Source organism: Cariama cristata, unplaced genomic scaffold (assembly GCF_000690535.1).
Source record: "Cariama cristata isolate BGI_N322 unplaced genomic scaffold, ASM69053v1 scaffold7709, whole genome shotgun sequence".
Taxonomy (NCBI): Eukaryota; Metazoa; Chordata; class Aves; order Cariamiformes; family Cariamidae; genus Cariama; species Cariama cristata.
Window position 1 is genome coordinate 3,632 of NW_009637361.1, and position 20,056 is coordinate 23,687.

At 35.3% G+C, this 20,056-nt stretch overlaps 1 protein-coding gene across 1 annotated transcript in view; it reads right to left on the bottom strand.

Moving 5' to 3' along the window:
- UBR3 (ubiquitin protein ligase E3 component n-recognin 3 (putative)) overlaps positions 1-20,056 on the bottom strand; it is a gene marked incomplete at its 3' end in the record, with an annotated part of 53,788 nt that overhangs the window by 2,623 nt on the left and 31,109 nt on the right. Inside the window, exons 18-24 of the mRNA XM_009708298.1 lie at positions 18,306-18,402; positions 17,044-17,185; positions 12,966-13,070; positions 11,872-12,045; positions 11,615-11,644; positions 9,697-10,157; positions 5,368-5,456 (exon numbers count right to left, since the gene is read on the bottom strand). Coding sequence (XP_009706600.1) covers positions 5,368-5,456; positions 9,697-10,157; positions 11,615-11,644; positions 11,872-12,045; positions 12,966-13,070; positions 17,044-17,185; positions 18,306-18,402 — 1,098 coding nt within the window. The remainder of the gene's footprint in view (positions 1-5,367; positions 5,457-9,696; positions 10,158-11,614; positions 11,645-11,871; positions 12,046-12,965; positions 13,071-17,043; positions 17,186-18,305; positions 18,403-20,056) is intronic.

The window sequence follows — 20,056 nt, forward strand, 5'->3', positions numbered from 1 at the left end:
CTTTCCTGCAAACTTCCTTCTAAAATATTTCATTCATGCATTGATACATGTCAATATAAAGTAATTGGCATGCCTCCATTCCACTTCACTTTCAGTTATGTATTTCCTATTTCACATGCGGAAAAATAAAACTAAACTGCATTTTACTGCAATAGTACTATGAGTACGGAAGGTTAAAATGCCCAGAAATTTGTAGCTCCACACCTTTTTTTTTTTTCTTATTTCTCCACTTCATATAAACAAAAGTACAGAACTGCTTTGCGTGTTCCACGGCAATTTGTGAAGCATTTATTTGAAATGACTGGAGCTGTAATGCTAGCTCATTCAATTCAGAAAATATAGGTTCTTACCAATTTTTAAAGCATGAGCTAACATTTCCTAGCTCCCAGGATGAAATTATAAAAAGACAGCTTAATAAAAATTATTATTTTACTAAATGTCCTTTTATATTGATTAAGTCTTTATAGTTAAACATTAATTGCAATATAACATAAAATTCCTTCTCTGGCTAAAACCCCTGCCCAAATCACCACCAAGAACTGTCAATTGAACAAAGCTATGTCAGTTGCAACCAAAAGATGAAGGATAATCTAAACCATCTTATTTTGCTTCCACCGGCGCACAAACCCCTGACATTTTTTGCCGACACTATGAAGATATTTCCATGAAAAATAGCACCATGTGTTAGGTCCCAGAACAATGCTGCCTTACTGAGTGTCAAAGGAATCCTTTGCCAGCTATTTGCTAAGATACCGATCTTGAGGCATATCACTCCTCCACCTTTCAAACAGGTTTTGTAGGAGCCTGTAGTTTTGTTTCACATGAGAATCACTGGTACCCAAAAGAAGACATCTCACCACTCCACTGGAGATTCAGAAAGTAGGTAGTGGCAACAGAAGAGCAAGGAAGACCTAAGTGGCTTTAGTTGCTAGGCTGAAGCATGGCTTTACCAGCCAGGCGGCAGTCATAGGAGACAGCAAGTGTATTTTATGTGAAGCGTTCTTTAGAACACAACCAAGGATGGTTACAGTTGAAACAAAGATTTAACCTAATTGATTTCACACAGACTTGTCTTGATGATGTCAATGTGTGTGAAGGAGGAACAAATGGAAAATTTAAGACACATGGTACTGGCATCAATTCACTAAGTTTCTCTCATGAGGTTTGTCTAATGTTGTAACGTACTCCACTCCCTTTACAGTGGGTTCTGGGACTTTTCTTTGTCCTTGTGAATTATTTCAGAAATCTGGATAAATATGAACCTCATTGATAAAAACACTGACAGAAGAGGAAAACATTTAAACTGCGACAGAAATCCAGGGTAGTGCCAAACATTATCTTTCCCACGGGTTTTTAAAAAAGTTAATTATTTAGCTCTTTGCTTAGTTTTGTACAAATAGGAGTGACAGACCCTAAGTTACAAAGTCCTAGTATTTCCTACCTCCTAGCAAATACCGATCAGTCTGCTAAAATCTAGCACACTGTTGTATTGCAGAATGTATTGCTGCCTGAATTTTATTTCATTTCTACTCTCCAGAATTAAAAGATTCACTCCCGTTCTTTCCCCTATCCAGCAAAACTCCAGAACTGAAACAGCTTTGTAAACACTGTAAATATAGCTCACAATCTCTGTGGACAGGAGTCAACATTTTTCCTGCCGTATTCATTGTGTGTCAAAGTGGCCCCCTGGCATCAAAGCAACCATTAGTATGCTAATATTCTTTGCCCTGATCCAGCATACATATTCTCAAGAGATCAGTACCTCATTTATTTTTTCTATCTGGGTTCAGAGATTGAGTGTTAGGAAATGTATGTCACCTTGCATTAAAACTCTGCACTTCCTTTTAACTCTAGTTAAGGAACATTCACTTGAAGGACAAAATTACGACCTGCCAAGACTCACATCATAGTAAAGAAACAGAAAGATCATACTGCATACTTATCATGAAGCACTGGGGGGGGAGGTGGGGGGGGGTGTCACATTGGGCACTTTAGAGACAGCAAAATTATTGAACAAATGCAAAACATCTTCATATTTATAATTCACAAATCAAGCAATTTACAAATTTTCACTAAGATACATTCAAGTAAGTAGTTCAGCAGCTTGCTTGGAATGGATCGTAATATTTCATGTTCATAAAACTTAAGATAAACAGATCTTTACAAGTATCACTGTAAGTTGTTAAAGGCTACTATTAACCTGCAGCAGAGGGATTTCTTTTTGTTCTTATCAAATCCTGCCTGAAAGGCAGTGAAGTTTCAAAAATCTCCTGCATGGAGTTCCACATGGCAACAGATAAAGCATAGCCTCACACTGAGATCAGTGCCCTCAAAACAAAGATGTAAAAGTAGCTATTACCAGGAGACTAGAAGGCCTATGGAGCTGACACTGTGTGTGACTACATGACAACACATTTTTTAACTCACTAGATATTCTCCTCAGATATTTTAAGAGCTTTATCTGCTGCTCTTAGAACGATGTTTCTTGGTTTATTTTTCTACTTTTTACATTTGTGCTGCAGTCAAAGAGCTAAAGACAGCACAGTGGATTCTGTTCCATCCTAGTTCATTAACATAACCGTTTCTAAATTTCACGTAATTACTTCCAAGCAAGCTTGAATGGCAACGCAATTCTGCAGATGTCACAGAATATAAATAGAAAGTAACAGGGGGCATAAATGGAAGGGTCTACATAATCGGAATTTTTTCTACAGTGATTATATGCAAGAAATTGCCAACCTTTACCTTCAGACTCTCAGAGGAATTTGTGAATTCCAGTTTAAATAAATAATTTTTGCTGGTACAATGAGATGCATTTAATACTGACAAATGAACGTGTAACTGGGTAACCTCCTTTTAAGCCATGTTTCATTTGCAGCACCCCAACAGTGGCTCTGTGCACTTCAAGAAACAAACACTTTGGAAACTATTAAGTTTATGGGGTTTTAATAAAATGATCTTTAAGCTTTGGCTATTCTCCGTTATTCCTATCATCTTCCAGACACATTTATTTTCAGAGTATTTTTAGTCTTCTCCACTGTCAGGAGAAAGCTATTACATTTTAAGTGCTATACCCTAAAATATTTACACCAGTTCTCACATTTTACCACTGAATCACATCCACGTTTCATAGACAGAGAAGTTTTAAAAGATGATGATGATAACAATTTGCCCAAATGACACCAACTGAATCAGTGACAAAGCCAGGGAGCTGAGGCCTCACCATCCCTGCATTCTGACAGCGTTATTACTGTTACAATAAACAATCAAAATTAAGAAATAAAGTTACTGCTGAATTTCAACCTATAATAAAAGTAACAGGTAGCAGAGTTTGAATGTCTGAGAGGGGAACACATTTTAACTGACTGATTTTAGTATCAAAGGATTTTTTTGTTTTCAAATGTACTATTTCAGCATAGATATGATACAATTCAGGGTAAGTCTATTAAATACTTAGAGTAGTTTTAAACTGAATCTCTCCAGAAGGACTTAGTTTCAGAATTCTTACCATGTCTTGTGTTTTAAAATTAGAATAACAAAGGTTTCTGCAACTTTTTCAATAATTCGCCGTAACATATAGAGGCTGCATTCACAGCTAGAACAAATTACTTCAGTTAAACAAAAAATTAGAGTAAACTGAAGAAAATAGTCCTGGCAAACAATTAATTAGATTTTTAAATAAATCCCACACACTATAATGGAATACGTACTTCCTTTCTGCAAGCTATTTTAATGCCAGTCTGAACATAAAAGCTAGTTAATACTGGACTATAGTACAAATCCAGTGAATTTTCATCACAAACTCAGAAAACAATATGGCAATCTAGAAGACATTGAAAAAAGTTAGCAAAGCAATTATTTAGCTAACACAATGCCTGGAATTCTATTAAGTTGTTGCCAAGAAATGTCTTCATGCAGAACAACTTTATGAAAATGTAGTCCATTAAGTTGATTCTATCTACTGCTGTGCAAGACCTGGTAGAATTGACAACAAACACTACATTTTATGTTGAAATATCTGGAGTTATTCATTGTTTAAATACTAAGAAACAAACAATTTCAGTGTTGCATGCCCAAGAACTGTTTAATGCAGAATCATAAGCATAAAGGCCCAGGTCTGCCTGCTACAGAAATTAAGAGTTCTTTTTAATATTTGACACACATAGTTAAGTAAAAGCTATGTTCCCAGTCCTCCACATAAAAAAAGGCTGTGTAATTTATTGATCTAACCAGTATACTTCGTCCACAAATCAAAGCAGTTATCTTAAACATAGCTTATAAAACTCAAGCATGGGAGTACGTATGCATACATATGTATACGTGCAAATACAGCTATGTCAGGTAAATATATATAGATACATGTGATTTCATATATAAAACCCATCAACTTTACAGTTGCAATATCATCAATTCAAAATATAGGTGACTGCAGAATAAAAGTTTCCCAGTCGCTTTCAAAAAACCACAACTGTAAAAAGACTTAATTTTTAATAAGTAGAACTGCATGTTTCTTCTTCACTTCTTCCTTACTTCAACAAATAGTATTTCTAACCAGTACCTAAAACTGAAAACTACATAGCAGATGATAAAAAACATGATTGAAAAAGGGGAAAAAGAAAATTCCTGCTTTTTCTTATCTTTCAAAATTGCTAATTTTCAATGAAGTAATCCAGATGATGAAAATATTTTCCATTCCTCAGTTAAAATATAAGCAAACTAATCAAGATTATGCACTTCTACACAGCAGAACCTGAAAGAATTTATCCTCAAGAAAAACAAGAGCTCATTCTGCTGTAAAGGCCTGTACTTGAAAGAGAATACAATGTTATCACTTACAGCAACTGAGATGATCTAAAAATTATGCTTTCCATAATTCTGTGCATAAATTTAAAATTTAAAACTTTTACCTTATTAAAATTCAAGGCTCTATGAAGAAATAATCTTCAATTTTATTATTACAGATTAAAGACAATGCCATCTTTAAAAGACAAACTAACTTGGGGACTTTTTATATTAAATGGAAAATACTTTAAAACACATCACACCTTAATCATTTCATCCACTGTGTATTAAGAAAACACAGGAATAAAATTACGTCCTACAGATAATGTGTTCTCTTTCAAATATTTTCAAGATCATTTAATCTATTCTTTAGCAATTATGTATTCAGATAATACTGTCCTAGAAAACAAAACTTTAAGCCTCTTAAGAAGTATTTAGTGAACAAGTGGATACAATAGTGGTATCTGAGGGGAGGGTTTTTTGTTTAGTTTTTTCATTTTGTTTTTTTAAAACTTTTGGAGTAAGAAACTTAATACTAACATGTGGGGGGTGGGAAGGCAAGCAGTAAACCACACAAGAACTTACCAACATCCATGGCAGTTTCCATGAAGCTTTTCTGCCTTGAGGCAAATTCAGCCAACAATTTCTGTTGTCTTTCTCTGGCCTTCTGTCGTCTGAGTGAAAAAAGAGAGGGGAAGAGGAAAAAAAAAAGAAAAAAAAAGTACATGTAATAGAAAAAAAAAGTTTATCGCGTCAGGCTGATTACAGTCACCACTTTCAACATATCCTTCAAAATTCAAGTTTTCTCTAAATAAAGGATTAATTTTCAAGCCTAAAAAAGGAATCTCTTGCTTTAAAAGTACAGTTTTTAAAGAAATGAGGTATTTTCTTTTGAGTCTGAAAGAAAGGAATTAAATCCTGTCCTAAAAAACCCTTCAGAAAACCAAACGATCTTTTAACAGATTAGGACATAGCATCAGAAGTAAAAGGACTCAAGACCTTATTCTTTAAAGTTATTTTTCTGTTACATAAGGGAAGAATAACAGAGTGAAATGTCAACCATTGTACAAAAACAAGTACTTTTATGAGAAACCAACATTTACAAGTTAATAATAATAATAATAATAATAGCCTACCTCACTTACTTTTCATATCAAGCTTGATGCCAAGGGACACAATTATGAATAATTTATTTTCCAGCTAAGGCTCCTCATAGTGGTTCCCTCTCCCCTACCTCCACCCAAGATACTGGTCACCAACAGCTTTTATACCTGGACTTAAAGAAGTTTTAGATTGCTTCCAGATTAAAGGATCTTATCTCCCTGGACCCAAGCTGACTTCACTGACTTTTTCCTCATCGTTTAATACAGCTCTGGATTTACAAATGGAAGACATTAGAGACTGATTCTTGGCTACCCTTCTATTTAATCTGTACTAGTGATCTAGTGATTAGTGACCAGCTATTCTGTAACTCTCTATGTATACATACTGCAGAGGGTAGAGGAATACTGTTGGATGTAAAAAGATAAAGAAAATAGACGTTGATTTTCCTCTTCCTGGGGTACTAAAAAAGGATCTTTACTTTGACAACAGTTTACAAATAGAGGAAGTGGAAGAGTGCAAGTGGGAAAACCAAACAAAACTCACACCACAGCTGCTCATCACACGGCACACACAAAGACCTACGTGCCCCATGGCTGGGGGTTTTACACATCACCTCCCCAGTGCAGCTAGGGAAGCTCTATCATAGCTACAAACTCTGCGCATCAGCATTTACAATGTATTTTTTTTGCCCGCTCAGAGATGATTCAGATAACTAACAAGTGACTTGACAACATCACTTGGCATCTGATATGCTGATGGTTGAGTCCTCTTTAGTCTCCAGCACTATCTGATTATCGCTGTCCTAGCGCAGGAACAGGCATGCACAGGCCCAAAGCAGCTAATACACTGTAACCTGCTATCCTGAGGTGGCCTGTTTACAAGTCAAAGCTTCTAACTCATTTTCTTAAAGGCACCTTAAAAACCCAAATATCTTTGCCCATTTATCTGTCACATTGCACAGCCACCATTTCTCAAAATAACTTCTATTTACAACAATCCTAAGATTCATTATTCTGAAGATCATAGCAGGGCATTCATTAAACCTGTTTTTATTCATTTCTCCCTGGGAATTTCTGAATATACACCTTGACTAAAAGCAGAGTGACTGTAAATAGAGGCCTTTAATAAGAAGGCATAAACAAACTCTGACAGATTCAGTACTGCTCAGTAATTTTCCATGATGGCCCATGGGAGTATGACACTGCAATTGAAAAAACACTGCAGCTCAAGCTCTCTTCTAGTTCTGCATTTCAGTTTCTATGGCAACAATCATTGCCTGAGTGATGCCAAGTTTGTCATTATATGTTGAAGTAACCAAAAAGGGCGATCGCTGAACGCTCACATTCTGCTTTGCCTTCACTAATACAAAACCACACTCGGGGGGAAAAAGAAAAACAAAACAAAACAATCAAAAAAGAAAGTAAAAATTGTAGCCTGACTACATGAGCACTGTCGGATTATGAGATTACTCATTTCAGCATTTCAGTTATCACACTGCCCATTAACAAACTTCATGGGTGCCCAATGCCATTATGGATTTGGGGAGAAGAAAATAGTCACTCAGAACAACAAAGAACTGGAAACATTTATTTTCATCATTATGTTAGCCCCAGAACTTAACTGAAAACCTACAGTGCCAACAAGGGATACTTGAAAATACCATTATCCTTTATAGGGGAAAAGGAATGACATTATCCTTTTCTATATGAAAAGTTACTTGATTAATTGATTCCTGTGCTTCTCCCGTACACAAATCTAGCACTACTGAGTACCACAATAACGAGATGTCCAAGATGTAGCTGTGTTTTATCTAAAGCAGCCATGCAGTCTTGCATTTTCTGAAAGACAATTTTACATGCTAAACCTTGACTATTTCTCTCATTTACTGAACTATTATAAGGGATGTTGAAAATGAAACCATTAACTGAACACTTGCAAGAAAAAAAAAAATTAACTTTACTTTGTAAAGTATGTAACTTAAAAAAATGTTAAATCTATGTTTAATTTTCAAGTACAGTGCAGGTCTTGGAAATATTGGAGAGAATTTAATGAAAAAATTATTTTCAAACAAATAAAAATAGCAAGATAAATAAAGGGAATCCAGATACCAACTGAGTCAGATGGCTGCATGATTCTACCCAGACTTCTAGAACTATAATCATATAGTCTGATTACATAAACCATTAATACATCAAAATACTACATGGACAAATACTCAAAAGTATTCTTGTCCATTCCAGGCCATGTCCTGTCCCTGCTTCAGTTAACGTGGTAAGTACTCTGACATGACCCCTAACTCTCTGTGCCCCAACCCTCTAACACTATCCACCATCCTCTTGCTTCCAATGCCATGTTTCAGTCTTTTGCACTGAGTAGTTAACCAGTCTCTTCCCACTGCTCCACTCCAGCCAACTCTTCTTTTCGGCTGGCTCTATTACATCCCCCCAAAACACCAGTCTCTGTCTTACTCGTGCCCTTCAGGCATTTGCATTCCTGTTCCATGTTCTCCTTCTCCTATCAACACTCAAGAAGCCATTCTCCCACACTGAGATTTTCACTAAAAATTGGTTATTTCATTTGCTACTCTTCTCTGAGTGTTTCTGTCCTGACATACCCAGTTCTGCCTCAACATCCCCAACTTGCTAGCTTGAGTCTTCCAACATCAACTATTCACTCGACCTGTCTGGTGGTGCATTTCCCCCTCCCCTTTCCTGAGCCTCTTTACGATTTAAGAAATCCATATCTTAGCCTTTATGTAATGAGTTGGGCGGTTAAGCACCTCTTGATCATACCAAAAACTCTCACAGCTAAGGATGGAAAAATACTGATTGTACCAGCAACATCTGTCACCTGGCCAAGGATGGGAACTCGACAAAACAGGCCTCGGTACATCTGTTACCCGATTAGAAACTGGACAAAACAGGTCTTGGAGGCCTAAGAAAAGTAGGCATTGGTACATCCCTTATTTGAATCGGAGCTCGAGTAGAACTCTTCAACTCCACCCCTGTCAGTCCTGGTTTTCACCTCTACTTCTCATCTCTAGCTGCTGACCTCCAGGCATTTGAACGGGATGATTCCTCTTCCATAAGACTCACATGCCAATACAACATTTGCTGAAAGCAGAAGAGAAGCAGGCTCTCTGCATTCAGTTTCAATAGTGCTAGTATTCTGGGTGCTCTCAGGACTCATTATGCCCCAACCTCAATCTCAAAACCATCTGACCTTTTTCCCAAACAAATGTCAGCCCAAGACAGATATCTGACATGCAGCTTTTCAGGCCATATAATAAGAAAATATGAAAATAATTTTTAAAAATTAAAAACTATAAAAAATTAAAACCAGAATTTTAAAACTGAATGTGTCAGACAAGCAAAAAAAGGTAGAATTACCAAATCCACATATAGTAAACAAACAAACAAAAATAATCATGGTGTTATGTGTGCACATGAATGAACAGACAAGACAAAAAAAAAATTCTAACTCATCTTGAGCTTAAGCCTCAAAAGTTAACACAACCTTAATTCTGCACCTTCGTATGAGTGGTATACATGGCAACATGAAAAGTGAGACTATATATATCACATAAAATCATTATGGAAGTTTTTTAATTTAAAGATCTAAATTAGCAAGGTGCAGGTTCTTCCTCAGTACCCATGTAAATCATGTATATTCAAAATGGATAAAGAACTGCAGAATTAAGCATTATTCTTTTAACAAGTAATACATGCAAAGACCTACAGACAGATCAATCAATAGATGCACAACACACACTGGCCTCCTACTGCCCCTTTACTTTGTTACTAATGTTACCTTTCTTCTTTATCCAAAGTTTTCTTCTCTGCAGAACTAATCTTTTTTGGTGGTACAGGAGGTGTCACCTTTCTGCATATCTCTTCAATTATACGTTTATTCAACCTGCTCTGTACAGCAGCTTTCAATAAAATTCTTTCTACTGCCGTCATTCCATCACCATGAGAGTATCTTGGAATTTCTGGGTGGATTAAAACATCCACATCATCCAACCACGGAGGATAGTAAGAGTTTTGTCTTCCTGACAGTTTGTGATGCAATTTAATCAGCAAAGAGAGTATGCTTTCCTTGACTTCTAGAATGGCTGTGGTTAGCTGTGGAGTTGCACCAGGTGCTGACCATTTCATTGATGTTTTGGGTCGAACCACCTGATTTGCCTCACTGGTGTTCCGATTGATGATCTCTTGAAATTTCTTTCTACGTTCTGCGACCAAACTGAACACTTGAGCTGTCCCCGAGTTCTTGGGAAAAAAAATCACAATGTTTAATTTTCAAAAATACAACTATAAACAACATACACTTATAAAACTATAGAAAATATTTTAAGGTAAGAGGAAAAGCACAAAACATTTTAAGCTTCCTCTCCCCTTCCAAAATGTATTGAAATTTGGTATTGTAAAATACTAAGCCTGCATGTCCTATTTTTATACAAATCTGTTATACCTGCATAAAAAGCCAAGTACAAAATAAGAATACCATCCATACCAAAACAACCAACAACTGGCTTTGCTCTAGTCAAGCTTAGAATTCTGTTCTCCAAGTAATGTTTCCTTACATTTTCTAGAATATTCCTAATTTCAGTATCTCTATGTCATCTACATGTCTTTATTAAAAGTCTACTGAGCACTGTGCACAATGTAACTATAATCCCACACAGGTAGAACACAGGTGAACCCACACATCTCCATGTGCATTGTGCATTTTGTGTGGATTTCTTTGCTGAGATCCAGAAGCCACATACCCATATTTGCAAGTAGAGCCTCCTATTTGGGGCACATGAGCATATCAGTGCAGTTACATTAATGACAGAGCCCATTCAGATGTTTCTATTTTCTGCTACCCTTGCTTTCAGTCCCAAATTAAAGATACATGGAAGCAACTTGCATATACTGAATCCACTTCAGAAAGATGTTTCCTGAATGTTTTGAACATGAAATTCAGAATGCTTTAACATCTTACCTTCTCCTTTCTCAGAAGGATGGGCAGCCAAGAGATACCAAATACTTCAGAGATCAAATATAAAAGTGGGATTCTGACAATCATCTCACCTACCTTCTTTATGTTTTTATCTATTTCATCTCACCTACCTACTTCAAATTCTGATCTATTTTTCTAACGTTAATATGCAAAAGAAATATCCATTATATTTCACTATATCTGGCATGCAGTAATCTGAAGTGCTGTATACAAAAGATACAAAAGCAATCCTGACACAGAGATTATATTATCTACTGGCTATAAATCTTTTAGGATCCTACCATTTACATATTCATTTTGTTTTCACAAAAAACCCAAATAAACTTGCCATTAATCATTTCAAATGCACTTTCAATGTAAGGTTAAACTTAGCTAGATTCAAGAAAGCTAAGACTACTCTACATTATTAAATGTTAGTAACATCGTGGCAAGACAAAACAGGCCTAAACACAATGCTCAAGCAGTAAGCTATCAATGACATTTTAATTTCATAAAAAGCTTTTATTTCAAAATACGTATTAAAAATATAAGGGCATTTCATTTCTTAAAAATCTACTACCTAAGATTACAATTAGAAGTATGAAAAAAGCATGAGTCTTTGCAATATGAATAAAAAGCAAATCCAGGAAAATTAGAAGATTTCACTGAATGTTAAGGTGAGCGCAATTAAAGCCATGTTGCTAGTTAATTGCTTGGGAGAACAAACTGCACACAGATCTACCTCTCTCTGGAGGCTCTTCCGCCTTGAACTCTGGTAGATTAAGGACAAAAAAAGTCATTAAATACATCATTTGGAAAGAGGTATCATTTGAAATAACTTCTATTTCTGTTATCAGTACACTTAGGGAAGATTACTGGAGAAAAAAAATATCTTATGAAATGAATAAAAACAGTAGAAAAATACTCCTAACAAAAAAGCCAAAACTGGCAATAACTTAAACTAATCTAGGAAAAGGACTGGTATTTGTATATACTTACTTGTGATGAAGGTAAACCATCAGAACTCGTACTTGCAGGTGGTTCCCTCTTCACCTCTGGAGCAGTTTCTGGTACTCTTACTCGGACATAGTTAATGAAGTGACGCATGTTAGAAACCAAGTTACTACCTGGAAACCAACTATCATGGCAACGCTCTTGTCCACCTACAGACTCCTAAAATAATAATAATAAACAATAGTATACTTTCTCTTCTGTTTTACAATAATTCATGTTGCTTTTATAACTGTATTACAGAGGCTACCTCTCCATCAGATAGCAGCAATATGTTGCACAGTATGTACCTCACTAAAGCTGATATACCTCTTAGAATTATGATACGACTGATGCCTACCATGAGGACTACAGGTCTGATAAAGACCTAAATCTACACATTTGATTTGAATATAGTAAAATATAGCCATCAGTCCTATCTAGCAGAAGTAAAAGGAACTACTCAGAGTAATCCAAAAGCTGTACAATCTAAGATTAACAGAAAAAAATCCAAACTGTACAGAAGTCAATCTCTGAAAAAAAAAAAAAAGAGGAGTGGCAGATCCTTAGTCATATAAGCAATGTTAAACAGTAGGAAAAATTATGACAGTCACATACCATAAGGAAATCTGGAATCACAAAAATAATGCCTCTTTATGTTCAAATTCTCATCAAAAGCACAGTTAAAATTTTGGCTAATTCACATATTTCAGAAGATACAGAGCTTTAGCAATAAAATGCTCAGTTTCACTCAAAAATCTACAAATTTAAGTGAGTTTTAGATGCAATCATTTAAATTTTTTTTGCACCCAATTTCAACTACTAATTTAAAGTGTAGCGAAGTTCTAATGAATCCGCATTGTCAGGTTATATATACATGTTGAAAAACCTAGTAAGATACCATTCTCCTCTCCACAACAGTATGCAATTTTCTTCTTCCCGACCCCCCCCTCTTTAGTTGATCCCTGCTTAAGTAAAGAAAGATGTTTTATTCTAATTCGTATGGTAAAACTGTAATTTTACTAAACGTCTATTTTTAAAGAATATTGAATCATTAGGCAATAATTTTATATTTTAATGAAATAGATAGTATTTATTCTTACCTCTTCATCTGACTCTTGTTCTGAAGAATTTTCCAACCCTAGCTCAATCAAATACAAAACCATGCAAAGCACGTGTTCTGATAAATTCTGATGATCCATTAATATCTAGGCAGAAAGAGACACTCACATCTTAGAAGGTTTGATCTTTGATACTCTCACAATCCCTATTGCAAAAACCTCAAAACTGCCAAAACCCTGATGGACATCTCTAACCCAAACTGGAAGGTAAAGAAAGCTGCCAGGAGTCTTCTATGAAGAAGCTCAAGATACCACCTACAAATTTTATTTCCAAGCATGACCTTCCAGGTTAGCCACACTAGGAAAGGTAGAAGGTCTTCAGCTGCCTATATGATTTTTGTTGTGTTTTTTTTGTTGTTGTTGTGTGGGTTTGTTTTGTTTTGTTTTGTTTTGTTTTTTTTTCCTTCCCTTAAGTAATACATTTGCAAAAGTCGTATCATGAGATACGTGTAGCAGTTAAAAAGAAAAGACTAGACAGGCAGAACACCATAACAACACTTGCTACCCTGGTATATTTTTGGTAGACATTGAGCACCAATTTTAGCATTTAAAATAGATTTCTTTTTGTTGCACAGTAACACTTTCAAAGTCCTATCACATGCATAAAAATACAGTTAAGAAAAAATTATTCTCAAGAGCAGTGAATTGCCTATTCAACTTCCTGGAATATCCACTCTGAAACATCAGCACGATATTTTAAACTTCACTCTTGTTATGATAGAATGCTTTAACAAAATACCTGATTAGTGATTATGCTATGGGATAAAAAAAAAAAATTCGAAGTAGGCCAAGAATAGCAAGAGTAATAACATTAATATAGCTCTCCAATGGAACACTGCTACAAAATAAGACATGTAATTTTGGATGTGATGGATCAACAGGAGTGTTGTATTAAAAGACAGGAAATCATTATTGCACTCAGCCTGTTAAGACTTCAATATCTCTAAACTTACAAAAAGAGTGTTCTGGATAATACACTTTAGACTCTTCAGTTTTTCTTTAATTTTTTTTTTAAGATAATTAAAAATTATTTTGAGGCTTAGGAAAAAAACTAACCTTTGAGCATCACCACAAAAACAAACTTCAATTTTACATCTTTCCAGTCAAACAAACTTGTACCTTAAAATTGTTATCAGTTCAAGCTCCAATTTACTTTATCACCAAAGTGTCAGGTAAAGCTGCACAGACACCACTACTGTCAGCTACAAGCAAACAGCTGCACCTAGCCTTCCCTCCCTTTTTCACACAATCAGTCACAGTAACGCCTCATGAGGTCCTAGTCCTAGAAGTGATGTGTAGATAACTGGGAATGTCAGAAGGGTTAACACGAATTTAGTTCATAACTATCTTCATATAATGTTTTTTAATGACAAATAATAAATAAACTTATCTTTAAATTAATAAATGCCTGTATCTTTCTTCCAACACATCTTTGAATGCATTGAGAGGAAGAACCAGTGCTGCTGAAATTAAAAACCAGGACAACAATGCTCTTGAAAATATTCTGATTTAAACGGAACAAAATGGCAAGAACCTGCAAGTTACCAAAAAAGCGGATGAGAAAATACATTTAAAATTTCATTGCAGACAGGCTACTACAGAAATGAATATTTTAGAGTGTAGCCTAGTAAAGTTTTAAATAGGACTTGGTTTTGAATGGGCCAAATTTCTTAAATAGATATACCCATTAGAAACATCAGAGACATAACGCGCTTAAAACAAATATTGTTTTACAATAGCTTTTCTAAATTTCTTTTGAGCAGCTGATTTAATCAAACCAAATCAAATTTGAGATTACAGAGACTATTTAATTAAAAAGGGCACTCAGTATTATGTCAATATGAAAAGCATGTGCAGTTGTACCAGTCAGAATCAAAAGTCATGTTGACTAACACTTCTGAAAAGCCAAATCACAAAATGTAGTATACAGTTCTTCCGTAGATAGTCCCAAAAGTCAAGAGATATAAAGGCTGCCATGAATTGGCAAAATTTCAAACAGATGAAACATCACTTAAGCCAACCCATGGAATAAATCACTATGTAATTTCTACCATCCATAAATCTGGTAGAAATGTATTTGGCATTCCAGCTAAAACAACAACCCAGAAATTTTAAGATTCTCAAGATTTAAGTCCTTGAAGTTTCTTACTCTATTAAGAGAAAAAACAACCAAAAAACCCTAGCAAGACAGTAAAAGATGATGCGTTCCTTCCCTACATTCTCCTCTTTTTTTTTTTTTTCCATGTCAAAATACTACTTCATCTTCTATGTAATCCCAAGCTCTCTCTCCAGCAGCATTCCTGTAAATCTCCTGTCTAGTATTTGCTCCAGGTATGCTCCTTCCCCAGTCTCCACTACATACCACCACATCTCAGCCTCATTCTTCACCCTGCAGTAATCAGGCAGTCCAGCCCCTCCAGGGGGCCAGGGCTAAGTAGGCTTGAATATATTGCACACAGCAGCTTCTCTGGCCAAAATTATGGAAATCCCTGGGAAACAAGGTACTGCCAATCCAGGCAAAGTTCTAGTGAGCTCTGGTGTGAGGCTTGCCTGGTCTGGGACTGATTTTCTTGAGACTTCAACAGTTAATTGAATAAAATAAACAGTTGCTGAACATGCATACAACATAACTTTGCAATGTCTACAGTTTGCCTAAATTCAGATCCAGAATCTTGGTAAAAGAATGTTTAAAACACGGGAAAAGAAGATGTATTTTGTCCTTGCTTCAGTCTTGGAAACTCATGCAAGAACAGGCATTCAGCATGAAAAATGCCAGCCATTGGTTAAATTTTGACAAGATAAGGAACTAATGTCTGACAATAGAAAACCTTGACCAACCATTAGATACTGTACTACTGAGCTTCCAAAAGGCATAGCTTCATTCAAAAGTCTCTGCACATGAAATTCAGTCTTACCCACAATAGAACGAGACACGTTACAGAGAAGGAAGAGTTAGTAGTAAAATAATGAAGTTTTTACATTTTATAAAGCAGATTTTTGAAATTGCACTAATTACACAGCAAAACCTATAGTTTACTGAAGTCATTAACCTGTAAATAGTATGAAGCTTTTGAGAAAAAGTCCTTTTCTGTCATAAAGGTGAAATCTATTGAATGAATTCAGGTAAAATCATAAGTCTTCATTCATCTTAATGATATACTGACAACACTTCATTAGAGAAAGAAATCAGCTGAAACAACTCCATGGGAATGAACATGACTCTTTGTGAATACCACACAGTTATTACTATACTTAACAGATATTTTTCTATTCAACAGAAGTTTAACAGTGAAACAAAACAAGAGCTTTAGTGGAGCTGGGAGCACTCAAAAGAGCATAAAAGGAAAGTCTGCTCAGGAAAAGCACTACTCGATCAAATCACTTCTTATAGTCCCTCATGTGCCTCTGCAGCACACTGCTTTGAAAGCACTTTCCAAGTACAAAAACAGAATTGAAGACCCATTTTCTGATGAATGTACTCTTCAAAAAGGATGCAGCCAACTAGCAAAGACAAAACAAAACACAATTTAAAGGCATCAATTAGTCCTGAAAAACAAGTGCTATAACATTACCAAAAGCCAGAATGTATCTGGGAAGTGATGTTAGAACCAACTGCAGTTATGAGACATATTTGCCATTGAGGATCTAAAGCCCCTCAAGGTTGCATGTATTTGAATAGGCTGCTAATGCCTTAAAACTCTGCAGTGGGAGTCAAAGGCACACCACTCACACCACCATGCGCCCTGAAACCGTCACAGAACAACAATTCAAATGGCAACTCTGATGGTTAAGACAGTGTTCCTCAAAGTATAGTAGGACTGCTCATCCACTTGGGTATCTGACTCAGTGTTTGCATGCATGAAATAACTATTCATGAAATAATGAAAATGGTAGAAAAACATCATCATACTAGACTTACAAAATAAAACAAAAATAAAGACATTAGATAAATATGAACCTGATTACTCTAAATAAACTATTAAAAAATCATGCTTCTAAGAACTCCTGTTCTAAAAAAGTGGAAGTAAAATACTGGACTTAATGAGAGGTAGGATTGTACCTTGTAAAGAAGTGTGAACAGCACAATGTGCAGGGTTTTACAGTGTAAAAGCTTTATGAGACCTTTGTAACTTGGGTGGAGTGGTGTTCTCTTCTTGTAAGGAGGCCATGGGTTCCCAGGGAATTTACCACTTTGCTTTAAACTGTTGAAACAAATGAGACTTATGTTAGACACTGCAATAACGTAGACAACTGCCAATGCTATAGATAACTATCCTGCATTCTTTTTGTTTATACCAACTTTAGAATTGATGAGCATTCCTAAGCCATTTAATTTATTTAAGCAGCATTCCAAAAACTGGAATGTATATACAAACTGAATCCAGTCTTATTTTTCTGTGGATTACCACTGATTTAAATGACCTTTAAACACCAGGAAATGCTAGACATAATTAGCTAGAGTTGACAGTACCAGTGCTATCATAGCTATGAACTCAAGTGTTAAGTTCAACGTGGACTCACATTTCTAACAGCGAGCTGGAATCCAGTGCAGTAAACAATGCAATTATTTAATAGAATACTATCTTGCTCAAAATAACTTACAGTATATGTTTATGATGACCCTTTGACTTAATGGAACAAGAACAGCAGCAGAGGATCATTTCACTAAGTTTATTATAAGGGTTTTTTTAAACTAGATTTTTACTCCCAAGATGTGAATAAAAGACAACCAAATTAAATTAGCTAAACTAAGAATTTGTAACGGTAAGAAGCTGTAAGGGATAGAATGTTATGGGACAGAATTAAGACAAAATAATCTTGCTTCTTAGAACTTAAGAGTGCCACAAGTGTTTTTTCTTGAATTTAAATCAGAATTTAAATAATTCATGGCTTCTGTCATGGCTGAATACACAGAAAAAACCCACATTCCCTTCAGTATAATTTCAAAACACAGAACACTGTAATACTGTACTTCATGTAGCTGAATGTAAAATAAATAAAAATAGATAAGGCTCCTTTCTGTAAGTAATTTGTAACTGATTCTTAAACATTAACTTTTGGTTAAGTATTTTATCTGTGATGACATTCACTACCTTGTCTGTCGCCCTTCAGATGTACTTTTAAACATTTATGGCAGAGTAACAGACTAAGCTAACCAAGCCCCTGATACTGCCTGTAATTTATAAACTATTAACTCAAGAACAAATCTGGGGCCTGAAGACATCAATAACATGATTAGCATTACCAGATAGTGAAAACAAAAAAATTGTTGTGCAATGAGCAACAATACGATGTTACATTTCTAAAAATGATCCAACTTACAATGCTGTGTATCTGTCCATTGCAGACTGCACATCTCTACGGTAAACTGTTCGAAGTATTACCATGACAGGGTCAAATTCCTTATCCCAAACTTCAGCTGTTGTTCAAAAGAAGTCATGTGTTAAAATTCTCTTCAAAGATCTTACAACTATTCTAGATTCTCTTCTTAACTAGATTTAATTATGTAATTTTCTATTATCTAATAATTTTTTTTTCAGCAAAGGACAGTAATTTTTACTAATTCCTACTAATAATACTTATTATACTAATAATTAATACTACTTATCAAGATAGAAAAATATTTTTGGTTAAATTTTTATTAGTTCCAAACCAAAAAATTAACAATATATTAAAGGCAATAGATTTTCTCTATTAACAAGCTTTATTTTAGTGTCTTCTAGTTTTCTTTTCTGTTACATAATAATTTACAATGTGGAATAAAGCATAAAAAGAAAAATCACATATTTCTGATAAAATAACAGTTGTAATACATGCTGAGGAAAATTTAAGAAAATAATTCCAAATTAAATCCAAGTATTTATCCAATCATACGTATACGATGGTAGCCTCAAAAACACCTTTTCTGCACCCACCTTGTTTGGCTCTTTTTAATTTCCAAGTACATATAAGAAAAGGTTTAAACTATTTTTCACTTGGTACTTGATAAGCACAAGTGCTCTTGAAAATAGGAAGTAAAGACTGCAGAACAGTTAGCAGGTAGGTGATTTTTAACTATCAGGTGCAGTAAGCCAAGTGACCTCAACACCACAATTTTTTGTTCTGTCTCAAAAATGGCCAAGCTTCTTATCAAGTAACATTTGTGATCAACCCTTTACAAACATGCTGTTGTTTTATAACTACTATCTATTCTTTATTTAGGCATTAAAATCTTAGTTATCTCTGTTTAATTCAGTAGCTCTAAAGTAACATCCAAGGTGGCTTTTCAGAGCAATCACAAAAAGAAAAGTTGAAACAGACTATAAAGATAGGTATCCCATTTAACTGCTACTTTTTTTTTCCATTTACAAGTTATTAAAAACAAAACTAAGTTTCCAACCTAAAGTGAAATTAAGATGTTCATTCTATTAATTGTTTGGAAGCGTTCAGCTCTCATACCACAGCAATATGAAGGCAAGATTCAATGACCCCATCAAAGGAAGATACAGATGGGGATAGAGCAGATACAGAATTTTAGCTCTGCTAGCAGGCATAACACAACACAAGTGCTTACAACATTCTTCAAAGTTTTCACAGGCAAAAGTAGGCAGCTTTACCACATTTCTGAGAGTAATTTCCCCCAAGCATGAAGACAAGTGGTCTATACTTGTATTAACCGCTGCTAATGTTAACAGTTCTACAGATACCCTCATATGCTGCTGAGAGAGGACACTTAGCATAGTTTCCACTATGTACGAAATATGAGCAAACTTAGCTTGCAAAAAACCCATTTTTTCTGGACAGAGTTTACTACTCCAGCCTGAAACAGAGACCAGGCTTGTTTGGACTGCTAATGCACAATGAGGAAAAAGGACTAAGTGAGAGAGTCGTATGGGAAACATTAGAAATGCACACACAGCTCATCTACAGCACACAAATCCACAGAGAAGAGGAAGAATTATGTCCTGGTTTTGGAAGGTGGTTTGTTTTTTTTTAAAACAATGGTTAATGGAAGCAAAATATGGGGCTTCTGTGATCATAAAGTAGATTTCCCCCCCCCCCCCCCCCCCAAATTATGGGAAAAAGGTGCGAGG